The 14,647-nt window shown below is 43.8% G+C and overlaps 1 protein-coding gene across 3 annotated transcripts; it reads right to left on the minus strand.

Moving 5' to 3' along the window:
• Positions 1-7,651: 7,651 nt before the first annotated feature.
• On the minus strand, positions 7,652-11,847 carry MED21 (mediator complex subunit 21). 3 transcript variants are annotated; one of them, XM_075210508.1, is made up of 4 exons: positions 11,740-11,847; positions 10,458-10,572; positions 9,932-10,032; positions 7,652-8,286 (listed from the first exon to the last, which is right to left on the minus strand). In XM_075210508.1, exons 1-4 carry the CDS (start codon positions 11,779-11,781, stop codon positions 8,110-8,112), a joined length of 435 nt encoding a protein of 144 aa, XP_075066609.1. In that variant the 5' UTR covers positions 11,782-11,847; the 3' UTR covers positions 7,652-8,109. The 3 variants fall into 3 exon arrangements, with proteins under 3 accessions (XP_075066609.1, XP_075066607.1, XP_075066608.1); XM_075210506.1 differs by having other exon boundaries at positions 9,932-10,065; XM_075210507.1 differs by having other exon boundaries at positions 9,932-10,042; positions 10,456-10,572.
• Positions 11,848-14,647: the final 2,800 nt, after the last annotated feature.

Genomic DNA, 14,647 nt, shown 5'->3' on the forward strand with positions numbered 1-14,647 from the left:
AGTAAACTAATAAACTGGGTAAAACAGATAAAGAGGTGAGAAGGCCCTGCTCGCAAGCTTGCAATCTATGGGACAATGGGAGTTTGACACATGAGGCTAAGTCTACATTTTGCATTTCAGTCCAGCCAGACTGCAAAGGTAAGAGTGACTCATAAGCTAAATGATCCTGTCACATAACAATGTTGGTCAGGGGGTACTTGTCTTGTGTGAAATTGTGTAACAGATGGTAATAGGGTAATGTAGTGAGGTTAAGAGGGTGGTTGAGGAATATTATAAGCTTGTCTGAAGAGGTGGGTTTTCAGAGATTACTTGAAAGTTTGTAGCCCAGAGGAGAGTCTTATTATGTGGGAGAGAGAATTCCATAGAGTGGGTGCAGCCCGAAAAAAGTCCTGTAACCGGGAAAGGGAGGATGTAATGAGGGTGGATGAGAGGCGCAGATCTTGTGCAGAACGGAGTTGCCGACTTGGGAGATATTTTGAGACAAGAGAGGAATCACTCTGTATGTCTCTACACTGGTTGCCTGTGAACATGCTGCCAAATGCGTTGAGAAGATGACCACTTTCATTCTGCATCTCTAGAAGAGATCTGGCTGCTCGACCCATTATAAGTAGAGTCAAAACGTGTCCAGTTTGGCCACTTACCTACGTGTGCATCCAGCATTACTCACGGAGAGGATCCGGAAACAGTTACCCTTAGAGCTTCTTCCAATAATATTTTCTTACAGGTTTTGTAACTTTTGTCCAATGCAGTAATAAAAGCACTTCCTATTCTCATCGATACTTTTTAACAAACATTATTCCACAGGTTTAAAGTTCCATAATCATTTAAATTACAGACATGCAAATCAAGTTGTAATTAAGAGGATGGTACACATGTAGCCAGTACTTTAATGTGACTTATACATTTGCGCCATGCCCTACAAAATGACACAGATGGAGACTAGGGGGTATATTTACTAAACTGCGAGTTTGAAAAAGTGGAGATGTTGTCTATAGCAACCAATAAGATTCTAGCTTTCATTTATTTAGCGCATTCTAAAAAATGACAGCTAGAATTTGATCGGTTGCTATAGGCGGCATCTCCCCTTTTTCAAACCCGCAGTTTAGTAAATACACCCCTAAGAGAGTGTTTCTAACCTGCCGCTTTGTTTCCAGTTTATAATTCATCCTCATTAAATTCTGGATTCACAAAAACCCCCACAACATGTCTGTCATTCATTTCCCTAACTAAATATTTTACCATAAGTGGGAAATCATTTTTGTGCCATTCTAAACACTGTCAGGATCTAATGCTTGGGGCCGGCGTGGACAGACAGACAGACCATTCTCTCACTCAGAGATATTTCCATAGTATGACCTCACTCTGCAACACTGTAAGACGAGATCACGCCTGCCGTATGATTACACAATGACACAAGTGTTCTTGGCTGCTCCAGACCTGACGTGAGTCAGACTTCTTCATTTTCCTCCTAGAACTTCCAGCCCGATTCCTCTTTCAAGCAGCCTTTGAGGATTGTGACGTGTTTCCATCAGAAGTGCTCTGTTAGGATAAACCAATTATGGTAGACGGGAGACTGTAATAACTCAATAGCTGGTTATTATACACACATGGGGAGGAGAAAAGTTTATGTTGGAATAAAAAAAAAGTTACAGTAACTCTTTGTTTCAGTGGAACTAAGATCAATGAAAACACTTATTTGATAAGTCTGTGCATCTGTTAATACATGGGCTGGATGGATACTTTACACTGATGCTACAATGTCAGCTTTTGCAGATAGGAAACTTCAGGAAATGATGATGAATAAGTACAAGAAAAAAAAAAGCATAGAGAGGGGACGGGAGGGGCTGTCACTTCCCCTACAAGCGGGAAAAAATAAGACAAAAATCCGCGCTTTAAGTCTCAATCCAATTAAATAATATATAAACAAAGAATCGCTGATTGTGATACCCGTACTTGTCAACTTTATGTTGGTCACGTCCGGGAGTTCCAGGAGAGGTGTATGGGTGTAGGGGGCGGGGCTTCATGAATGGCATCATTTTGGCCCCGCCCCCAGGGACATTTTGCCTGTTTTTACAGCTGTAGAAGACCCAAAACAGGCACTACAACACTGGGGGTGGGGAGCAAAATTATGCCATTCCCCCGAGAATTGTGTCATGCCAGTTATAATCTGCCCACTTCATTAGTGAAGTTGGCAGATGTGGAACATTTATACAGAAGTGGAAGTTGCTCAATCATTTTATAGGCTCATAGCAGGTGCTTGAAAGGGTGGGGTTATCCTAAAAGGAACGAACACACGAAAAATCCCCCCAGCACACTGCTATAGCCAGCAACAGATCTGCCATTTCTACTGTAGATAAAAATGCAAAAGTCTTAGTTGCACACATTTGCAAATGTATGTTAAAGCCACCGGCCACTCCATGACGCTTCTGCTAATAGGGTGGTCCTAACTCTAAACAGTGAGAGTCCCATATATTTGGGCCATACATATATGTGTTTTTAAATTGAGAGCTAACTTACCAAAGAGGTACCCCAGAAGCCCCCAAACAGCAATTCAGCGCCAGTACTCCCCCTCAGCTCGATGTGGAAGATTTGCCAACTCTCCCGGGATTCTGGCAGACCTACCAGGAATTCGGGAGTCTCCCTGACATTCCGGGAGAGTTGGCATGCATGGCGATACGTAAAAAGAAACTTTATTCAATGACACAATTTAAATATTAATATGACTATAAAAAACTTGTAAAAACTTGCAATAGAGACTCTGACAATTTTGCTGATCCTGGCTGCATGATCGCACACTCATACAATAGTCCCGATTCACATCTGGACGTAAGAACCTTAGCGTGACGCATCTTGCGTTAAATAGCTCTGCACATGTACAGGAACGGACCTTACACAAATAAACACCACTGTTTCCAAATCATGTCTGAATGCAAATGACACTTATGGTTGCCTAAAACTTGGGAGCCAGAATGGGGGTGAAGATTAAAGTACATGTACAGTACAGGTATTATATTACAGAGAGCAGATGTGGGCGATTCAAGTTCTTGGTTTTCCGTAGGTACTCCTAGTTTTAGCCGTATCATCTTCACCTGGTACAGAGTAGGTGTAAATGCCGGCTACTGACCAGCACGGTACATATGTATGTCAGGAAGATAGACTATAAAAAAAAAAAGCATTGTACGTACAGTACACATTAAAAGCATCTTTGTTTATATTTTTAATGAAAAATTATATTTATTTAAAAAAAAAACAACATATTTATTAATGATTAAACTGTTCAGAGTTGTTCATTTATTTTACATCTTAATATTTTTTTGTGTTCTGACCTTTTATTGTACAGATGCACATATTGTATTCCGTTGTGTGTATCTACATAAGGCAGTGCAGACTTAAACCCAGATTGAAATCGAAATCTATCTTGAGATACGTTTGGATTCAAATATAGTCGAAACTACACACAAGTTCTGTGTTCCTGTTTTTTAAAGCATAACTTGTGTGCAAGATGCACACACACAAGACCAAGAATGTAATCATGGTAACTTGTGAAACAGGTGCTATAATTCTGAGAATAGTCTTAACTCACCCCCCCCAGTCCCTCCTTTGTCTGCTAATCTCCCAGGTGTCCGTTCCTGAACTCTGGGTTTATCTACGTCCGCTCTCATGTGCTGCTTGATTAATATATTTGTTTTTTGGTTTTGGTGTTGTTAGAATTGTGGGACCCGATTTGCAGAGATAAAATTAATAAAAGGAAACACGATGAAGCAAAATGAGGTCAGACGGAGGTGAAAAGGGTTTTCACCTTATGCAAAATGCACTTCCTGATTTTCTGCAAGGGGTCTGAGCTTAGGGTGAAGAGAATACATAACAATTTATAGTTTAAAAAAAAAAAAATAATTGTGGAATTCTAAAGATGATTTGCTGGATGATAACAGCTCAATCATTTAAACCCAGCATCTTATGAGATAGGCAAGGTGCTCAATTGGGTTTAGACCTGGGGCTAGATTTACTAAGCTGCGGGTTTGAAAAAGTGGGGATGTTGCCTATAGCAACCAGATTCTAGCTGTCATTTATTTAGTATCTTATACTAAATGACAGCTAGAATCTGATTGGTTGCTATAGGCAACATCCCCACTTTTTCAAACCCGCAGCTTAGTAAATCTAGCCCCTGGTGTGGAGACCATTGGAGTACACTGAACTCCTTTTCATGTTTGTGGCACCAGCTTGAGATGATGTGTGCTTTGTGCTGTGTAACAGTTTCTCATCCTTGTTGCTACCATGTTTACAGGTTCCTAATGGCTCCATTGATTTGGATTGAAAGGAGGGAGCTTGCTGTTGCCCTGGCTGTGTGCTGACAGACAGCGAGGGTGCCCAGGGACCAGGACATAAACTGAGGGATTGTCCAAAAGCAGAAAGCCTCTTGCATGTGTTCATCCTACAGTTTTTTCCTGCGTTCCTCTACACTTTGCAAAAACAGTGAATGGTCTCCAGATAAATTAAAGACTAGACTCATAGTGAGGTCTCCTAGGGGTAGGCATAGGCTTCTCTTACACACAGTACAGGCAGTGCAACAGCCATCGGAACGGAGCCTATCCATTAACCAGTCACAGATGCACTTTGGCTCCGAGAGAACCAACAGACTGCATTCATTTGGTTTCAGTCTATAATACATCTACACCCACCCAATCCTTTTAGACATACCCGATAAGCCAGTATAAATGCAAAAACGTTGTTTAGTCACAGATTTTTAAGATCACAAACAAAACAGGTTATAAACAGAAAAATATCCAGCCTAGCATAGTCCTGTTACTTCTATATTAGGCTGCAGACTGAGCAGCTTCCAGCGTCAGCCTTATCTAAACCGAAATTCTGGAAATTGTCCCCTTATCAGAACAGGCTCGTATGCACACACGTCATTTCTGTCTCCCGGCTGTTTCTCTGCGTTATATTTAATCTTAGATATAAACACTCCACGACGAGTTTTGTCTGTAAAGAGCTGCGGATACGACGCTGGTGACAGACAGCGGAACAGTCCAGCCCACAGCTTGGGAATGGAAGATTAGTGTGGGGAAAAAAAGTAGAATCAATCACAATTATTAAAAAGTCAATAGGTCAGATTCAAGTCTGGCCGTAATGTACAGGTTTAAAAAAGAGCAACTTGGGCCCAGCTCTGTCAGTATTCAAATCATAGTGTTTCTTAGGATACATTACTATTAGAGATGAACGTGTGTTTGGTATAAAGAGTATGTTCAGTACGTAGACACAAAGAACAGCCTGCAGTATACGCATATGACTATAGGGCAGCACGGTGGCTCAGTGGTTAGCACTTCTGCCTCACAGCACTGAGGTCATGAGTTCGATTCCCAACCATGACCTTATCTGTGTGGAGTTCGAATGTCCTCCCTGTGTTTGCGTGGGTTTCCTCCAGGTGCTCCAGTTTCCTCTCACACTCCAAAAACTTACTGGTAGGTTAATTGGCTGCTATTAAAATTAACCCTAGTCTATGTGTGAGTGTTTGTTAGGGGATTTAGACTGTAAGCTCCAATTGGGCAGGGACTGATGTGAGTGCTCTGTACGGCACTGTGGAATTAGTGGCGCTATATAAATAACTGATGATGATGTACAATAATTTTACATCAGAATGCATATAGCTATTTTATTTGATGATAAAAGTTAATATACTAAATATGCATTCCAAACATAACATTTTTTATTTACTTTTATAAATTATTTTATATAAAATAGTCTGCTCTTCTGTCATAGCTACTGAGATGCATACGAGTAATTTAGTAATCAAATATCGTGTCGGTCATAACTAACATCCACCATTTACACCTGCCACGTAGCAGAAGTAAAAGATCCGGCTGAAAACAAGCGCACTTACGGCATCATCCTTACTGTTCATGGGCTACGTTAGTCCGCCCCTTCCCTCACCCTAAGTCGTAAGGGGTCATACGTGTCAGAGGCGTGCAGGTATGAATTAAACGCAATTGCGTTGATTGCTGTAATGTCTATTTCTGGGCACGGAGAGTGCGGAATAGCGCAAGATACACTAATGGACGGACGTCCAGAGTTGAAATAGACCCAATTTGTTCAGTTTACAAACTCTGCTTTCGCACAAACAGCTGAGAAGTTCAGGATATCAGACCCCCCAGGAGGGGAGTAGCTGCCGGTCTAACTTTCTCTGTAGTATTAGACTACCTACCACTTCTAAAGACCCTTACAAAAATCAGTGCATATGAGGTGTTGTGTCCCTTAGCAACCATTTATTTTCTAAAATGCGCTATTAAATGAAATAATTGATAAAAGCACCTTTATTCCTGTATACCAGCTTCACTGTCCCCCATAGGGCTCACAGACACCTTCAGAGACTTCGCTCAGCTCACTGAAGAGCAACAACTTTCTCCTATTAAAAAGTGGAACTAAACTCAAATAATGTCAGCACTTGTATTAGATGGACAAGGAATCTATCCATAGAAGCGACAGTGATAAATGGGTGTTTTAAACCAACTTAAATAACCAATTTCGCCATCCATCTCGCCTGACTGAGCAGTGCTGTTCCTTCTTATGTTTTTTGTGTAATACATTCATTTTTACTTCCTGTACCTGTTTATCGAGTTAACCATTACTAAAATCATTGGACCAAGTACGTGTGACAAACTTTCACAGAAACATGCAGTATGCAGGGAGCAACTGATTAACTACAGATAGATTATAATTCGTACTCTCCTACAACATACCAAAAAAAATATTCATTTCTGGGTTTATCTCCACTATAAACAAGGACCCCCCCCCTCCCCTCCAAAAAAAAACCCCAACACAGATAAATCATATATATAAAAAAAAAAAATATTAACAAGTGGGCGGTCTGGTAGCACAGAGGTTAGCATTGCTCACAGCACTGGGGGCATGAATTCAGTCTGACCAGGGCGCTATCTATGTGGAGTTTATCGAATAACTAACATTTGTGTATTAGATTCTGTAATATCATCATTATAATATCTGACATAATAGTGTGCGTGTTAAGGAATTTATACTAGAAGTCCCAATGCTCCCGATTAAACATTCTCCGGAAATCTATGCGTAATATATTGGTGTTATCTAAACAAACAATAATATGTAAGTGCTCAAACTGTGGCAGGACAGTCTTTGATAGGTAGCTGAGTGCAAACTTTACTTACAGCCTAGGAACAATGGATAAAAGTCTTAAGTATTTGAAGACAAGTTTTTGTTTTTAAATTAGACCTTAAGGCGGGAACCAGCATAGCATTTACATAATGGTAACCGCGAACAAAGCGCTGGTATTATCTGAGCTGGAAAACTACAATTCCCAGCATGCCTTGCCACCGCAAAGCCATAACTGTGACCATCATTACAGGGGGGGAAATCTAGGGTCTTATTTTTATTCATACACATATATAATCCAGTGCCTTCATCTATAACTACAAATATTTTATATTCCTATATATGGGTGCAGTAAGTGACTGCATTGTCTGGAGTCGTCTTCTGGGGTTGCTATGTGCATAAAAGTAACAATTAAGGGTGTTTTACTATGTTTTTGCCTGCGCCCCCCAACAAAATAAAAACTGGAGCCTTTTGGATACTATTCAGGGACACAATCAGCAGTAATCACAGCAAATGATTACAGGGAGGGTGAGAAAACAAGCGTAATTTTATTTTGCAAATTAGCATCACTTCCTGATACAAACAGATGCGGTTCGGCGGCCACTGAATCCACATAGGTCAATGTGATGCTGCGATTGCTGAAAACTCTGTGACAAGAGCTCAGTTGCTGCAACAAGAATCCATCAAAGGTTTCCTCGTGTCCGTCAGATTCACACAAGAGAATGCCGCCACAGGCAGACGTGTCGGAGGACGGAGAGAGCAGATCTGTTTAATAGAAGCCGCTTATTCAGAAAGCTTAAACTCAAGATCCAAATGAAGAGCATATTAAGAGAAAAACAAAATTACCCCACCCCAATAGTACACAGTGCTGTCCGGTTGGCTAACAATTCCTTCATAGCGCTGTCCAATGATTTCATAAACACTCACAGGCTGAGTGACTTGTTTAATGCGTCTCACTCTTATCCAGGTAAACAGCGCCCCCCAGTGCTAGCTCTCGGGAAGTGTCTGCGTGGGGATTATGCTTCTGGTCTTCAGCTGAGATTGAGCAATATCAGCGAGGGCAGTTTGTATCTTTTCCAGCAACATGTCCCCCCTGTACACCGTCTCCTCCAGGCGGGCAGCGGCTGCGTGGTTCTCCTCTTCTAGCTGGTACAGACTGGCAGCCTTCAAAAACACAGATATAAAGTGTTACCTCCAATTCAGTATGTACAGTTCATATCAGCTCAGAGCCAGCACCCCACCGCAGCTCAGAGCCAGCACCCCACCGCAGCTCAGAGCCAGCACCCCACCGCAGCTCAGACCCAGCACCCCACCGCAGCTCAGACCCAGCATCCCACCGCAGCTCAGACCCAGCATCCCACCGCAGCTCAGACCCAGCATCCCACCGCAGCTCAGAGAATGGAAAAATAAAACAGATTTGCACAAATGGTATAAAGTATTCGATACACAAACACCGATTTCAATTGGTCTTTGGAAAAAATGAATTAATTAACAGTTATAGAGGTCTCTTCATACTCAAAATATATAATGTGCAAATCTGTGGTCACGTATGTTTTACTTGCATTTTTTAACACCAATAAAAAAAATGCAAAAAAATGGCAAACGCGATTCAATTCATGTTTGATCTGCTTTTACTAACAGCTGCTGCGGCGTTAATACAAGACCCAATAGTCAGCAGGAGAAACAATGACTTCCAATGATTTATTTACATGCAATTTACAAACAATAAAAGTGCATTTTCCATGTGTTTAACAAACACCAGTGGGTACGAGTCCAAAGACTCCCCATGGGCAGTTTACTAGTATAGAGGTTATGCAGCTATCATATAACTAGTCTGTGACGGAAGAATTACTGTCCTTGATTAGATTCCGCCAGTGACGTCACTTCAGACTCCTCCTCTCCCCTCCTAACTGGTTTAATCTCCAGCTCGTTACACTGACTGTGAATTCTGGCAGGGAGACTGGAAACCGGAATCTGACAACACTTTTACACAGAACCGTTTTTTTTGCTTTTCTCCCCAATTTGTGGTTTGTATCCTTTTATTGTATCTATTTTTTATAAAACCAGAGGGGGATGTAAAAACAAACAAACAAATAAACAAACAAACGACTAAAATGTAACAAAGTAAGAACATAAAACCAAAGTGATAATGCACGAGTGTGTAATGTTTTTCTTTCGATACATAAAATTTCCTTCTGGTAGAAGGTGAGCCCTGATGTCATAAGCTGTATCTGTTAGAACGATCCGATTTCATTACAAACAACATTTATTTTCCATGTAAAGATCTGAATAGAACTTGTATCAGCTGGACAAAGCTGAAGGTATAAAGCTGGGTACACTGCAATGTAATTATCCTGCAGATCACACGATTCGTGACAGATTGGTCAGATAATTAGTGTGTACGATCCCACGATCATGTTTTATCGTACCAAAGCTAATCACATCTGTTGATTTGGTTTTATAAACTTCCTAAAAATCACAATCAACGATGTCGGGCAAACGTGGCAGTGTGTACGCACTCACGATCAGCAGTGTAGGCAGATATCTGTACAGCGTACAGAGTCACAATCTTTTCAGCAGATGGTTATGAGAGATGAAGATCACAGATCTGAAGGTAAATTGTGCAGGAGTGTACGCAAGAACTTGCATGCTCATCAGGACTTTGTCGTTGGTGAAATCGTTAGAGCAATTGCATCTAAAGTGAGATTGCATAGGTGTGTACCCAGCTTTACATTTCTGGTCAGATTACATGAGACTCATTTGATTTTTTTTGTACCCTGCAGATCTGAACGTCAGTCAAACATCTCACCTGTAACGCAGCCGTTGATTCCTCACTGGGCAGAGAGTCGATAAGAACATCAATATCCTTCGCTGTGCGGGCGATGAGAGCTGCGAACAGCTGGGCATACTCTGACAGACCACATGTATTCAAAATATAAACAACTTAAATTTAAAATTAAATTTAATAAAAGTAACTTGGATTATTTCAGTACTCATAACTTAGTTCACCGATTTTCTGCACCAAACACCCCCTCCAAAAACATTGGTCATGTAAAAAGAAAGTTTCAATGAATCATTATATTACGGGGATTTATAAACTGCTCAAAAGGGACATTATGCCACATATTAAGGAGCACAGACTTCTGGGAAATACCACGTTATAGTCCATGGTTTACAATCCTTTCATAGAACAGCACAATCTCCGCACACAGCTAAATCAATGTTGGACTCGGGGGGCCAGGGGAATAATGTAGGGGTTTGATAAATATGCAGTGGGGAGAATAATTTGAACAGGATTACTCATTTAATATATTATTTCTTCGACATCCGTCTACCTTCTGTGGGGTTTGAGGGCTGATCCTTGTTTACAGTTGTCTGGATGGTGTTGAAGGATGCAGGAGGAGCGCATTGCTGAAGTACGCCGATCGCATTGCAAAACTGATCCGCAAGCTTCACATAGAAAACAAAACAAGGAAATTTATGTAAGTAGATGTTTGTCAACTAATATTACACATCAATATACTGAAACACCATATGCACACAGCTGGATGGGGGCGAGGAGTACCGCACGCACACAGCTGGATGGGGACGATGAGCACCATATGCACACCGCTGGGGCTGTGAAACGCACATTAACCTATAGCACAAGGCACAGGACGCGTACTAGGGTGGGGGGAGAGGCAGAGGACACCCATTGGGGGCAGGCGCGAGGCGCAGGACACCCATTGGGGGGGAGGCGCGAGGCGCAGGACACCCATTGGGGGGAGGCGCGAGGCGCAGGACACCCATTGGGGGGGGGGGGGGGGGCGCAGGACACCCATTGGGGGGGGGGGGGGGGGCGCAGGACACCCATTGGGGGGGAGGCGCGAGGCGCAGGACACCCATTGGGGGGGAGGCGCGAGGCGCAGGACACCCATTGGGGGGGAGGCGCGAGGCGCAGGACACCCATTGGGGGGAGGCGCGAGGCGCAGGACACCCATTGGGGGGAGGCGCGAGGCGCAGGACACCCATTGGGGGGAGGCGCGAGGCGCAGGACACCCATTGGGGGGAGGCGCGAGGCGCAGGACACCCATTGGGGGGAGGCGCGAGGCGCAGGACACCCATTGGGGGGAGGCGCGAGGCGCAGGACACCCATTGGGGGGAGGCGCGAGGCGCAGGACACCCATTGGGGGGAGGCGCAGGACACCCATTGGGGGGAGGCGCAGGACACCCATTGGGGGGAGGCGCAGGACACCCATTGGGGGGAGGCGCAGGACACCCATTGGGGGGAGGAGCTAGGCGCAGGACACCCATTGGGGGGGGGGAGGCACGAGGCGCAGGGCACCCATTGGGGGGAGGTGTGAGGCGCAGGACACCCATTGGGGGGAGGTGTGAGGCGCAGGACACCCATTGGGGGGAGGTGTGAGGCCTAGGACACCCAATGGGAAGTGTGAGGCACCACATATATCAGCATAGAGAGGGGAGCTGGGTACAGAGGAGAACTCTATGTACTACACATGGGGAAAGCTGATAGTACAGACCGCAGGAGCCCTACACAACGGCCGTGTGTCCTCCTGCACCTACAGAGGACCCGCCACCACACAGCCGGCACCGTACAGGGGCCGGGGAGTCACTCACCGAATTCAGCGCATCCTGAAGCTGCGTTAGACGATCCGCCATTGTAGAGTCTGGCAGAATGAAGCCACGCCCACCACAGGAACGCGCTCTGCTATTGGTGCGCTGTGTGTAGGCGGGACTTCTTGCCTTCAATGTTTTTCCTCGTACTCCTTTTTTTTTTTTTTTTTTACTTTAACTTTATTGCTATCACAGTCCCAGGACACACACTGGTATTTCTATGTCTGTGGCTCAGCCATTGCCCAATATCCCCCCATCCCCCCCCTGCTTCCCTCACACCAGCCACAGTTCCTGCCTATGGTGGTTATACAGCAGGTTTAATGCAGGGGATGTGATGGAGGATGTCACAGCTTGTGGTTTATGTGACTGTATATGTGCAGGACAAGGAAAGTGCATCCTTACATCTTAAAGCAGAACAGCATCTAAATGTAGCATTCCTGCAATAGAATAGGAGATTATAGCAGTGTTTAACAGCTGATCATATGGACTTGTGCCCAGTGACACATGCCCATCTGCTCTGGAGCCTTCCTTGCTCTGCTAATTACCATAGTGAAACTGAAAGCTCAAACACTTACTTGCCCATTCTCCTGGAACGTCTGGGAGACTCCCAAATTCCGGGTAGGTCTTCCGGAAGAGCAGGCCATTCTCCTGCATCGTGCCCTCTTACTAGTGACGTGGGCACGATGGGTGCTCCGTTGATATGAAATGACATTATTGTGTTGTGGGACAAAATGATGCACTTTGCACTCCCATCCCCCTCTGCACTCGCACTTCGCCTCCCCTCCAGCAAGTATGCCCAAATGGGTCTTCATTGCGCTTGTGTTGGCGCCCGCACATACTCAGAAGAGTTGAGTGGGGGCCTCCGAAGCAGTAAGTAGATGCACAGTGTTGGTGCATTGGGCTTGTTGAGTACAAGTTATGCCCCTAGAATAATTCCCTCTGTTGGCTGAAGCCGAGAGTCTGCTTGCACCATATATTTTGACTCGGGCTCAACCTCTATTAAAGCACTACAGTCGTAGTAATAGTAATAATTTTCAGAATGCTTCAGGCAATGATGTCTATATACCAGTGATGGGCAACAGGCGGCACTAGGACCACGCGCTCCTCCAAGATTTACCTGCGGACCCCACTTCCTTCCTGCTTTTCAGATTTGTGTTTTATAACTTGCAAGACTTGTTTAAGATGCCTGCTTACATGTAATTACAGATAGGTGTTGTGACAGGATGGACCGCCTATGCCACCCTGTCTGTTGCTGCTGGGATTCGGCTGGGCTTACTTTGCCACCATTCCCTTTCGTTATCCCAAATGTGCCCTCTTGCCGCAGTAGGAGGGGCTTACAAATGCTGCCACCACTGGACTCCTTACCGGTATCCAGTACCGGGTTTCTGCTGGGTAACTGACGCTGCGAGTGTACCCCGTTAGTGGCGTACCTGGGCTGGTACTCCAGACCTCTTACTATGGATCAGGGTTGCTGTGGATGGATCCCCCCTGGCCTATCACACTGACCAGAACTGCAGGGTAGCGGACAGAGCGGTGGTACCGGAAAAGCTGGGTCCAACCTCAGAAACAGCCGGAGAACGGATTTGATTTAGGGTCTAATCTACAGGTCATAGGAATACAGCAATATTGAAGATGTTTTCAAGCAGGTCTTTGAAACAAGTGATGTTTATTTGCTCTCACACTGGTTGAAGGTACCAGTGATCAGGTCAGATGAAACAAGAAGAACATTTCAGTGTACAAGACAGTGCTTTTTATACTGATTTGGACACAGTCTTTTTAAAGTCAAGATACAATGTGTTTACACAAACATGGATTTACATGCATTGCAAAGTCAACAATATTTACACTTATCTATGAAAGCGATTCTGCTGTCAAAGCAGAATTGCCTAAACGGAGCTGCTGCGCATGCGCGGGCGCATGCGCAGCAGCTCTCCCCCTCTCTATTTTCTATTCTATTTTGGGGGGGGGGACGGAAACGCCCACTTAAAAATCCTGCGTTTGCCCCTGTAGACTGGTACACCTCTATTTCTAGCCAAAGTCTGTCTTGACTACACCCAGTTTACGCGGGAAATATTTTTTGCTTTATCTTCAATTACCATCAACAGCTTTGTAACCAGGGCAGGTGACACTCAATGCATCTTCCCACTGCACAATATTTTCTGTGTTTCTTCCTCACATTTGACTATTTTGATTATCGATTTATTATGGGCTTGCATGCACCTTTATTTATTTCAGGTAATGAGTGTGGAAGAGAGACGCAGAAAATTTGGAGATATCTTGAGACCAGGGAAATTTATGCTATTGTAGTTTTTGCAATGGCTTTGTATGTTAGTAGAAGTATTTTTATATTGGATTCTGTAACATACAGGCAATCTATATAAGGACTAACAGAGCGGAGCAGTAGTAGAAGAACGGTTTGCAAGGTAGATTAGTCGAGGCTGCATTCACAATAGATTATAGGCTGAAAGTCTGGATAAGGGTAGTATAGTAAGAAAGGAAATTGCAATAATCAATGCAGGACATGAATTAAAGTTTTTGCAGTATCTTGTGTGAGATACTTGTGTATTTTAGAAATGTTCCTTAGATGTAATATTTTCCTATAGTTTGGAAGCTTGCAAGCAAGGTACTACTACTACTACTACTACTACTACTTCCTCTTCTTTCTTCTTTTCTTCTTTCTTCTTCTTCTTCTTCTTTCTTCTTTCTTTCTTCTTCCACCTAGGCAGTTGTCAGCAGATGTCAGGTAGGTAACTTCCATTGGCTGATGCTATTATTACCTCATTATTAGCTCTGCTTTTCAGAGATTGAGCTTGAGGGGGTGAGAGAACATCCACAATGAAATGGCAGAAAGACTTTCATTGACACGGGCCAACACAGATGACAAGAGATCCGGAGAGGATATTTGGGTATA

This window comes from Mixophyes fleayi, chromosome 4 (genome assembly GCF_038048845.1).
Source record: "Mixophyes fleayi isolate aMixFle1 chromosome 4, aMixFle1.hap1, whole genome shotgun sequence".
NCBI lineage: Eukaryota > Metazoa > Chordata > Amphibia > Anura > Limnodynastidae > Mixophyes > Mixophyes fleayi.

Bases quoted from the DNA above. Each gene is read 5' to 3' on its own strand.
- MED21 (XM_075210506.1), bottom strand. From the start codon at position 11,781: ATGGCGGATCGTCTAACGCAGCTTCAGGATGCGCTGAATTCG. The intron at 10,573-11,739 runs GTGAGTGACTCC...TTCTATGTGAAG, and splicing joins TTCAGGATGCGCTGAATTCG to CTTGCGGATCAGTTTTGCAA. The intron at 10,066-10,457 runs GTAGACGGATGT...TTTAAATTTAAG, and splicing joins GCCCTCAAACCCCACAGAAG to TTGTTTATATTTTGAATACA.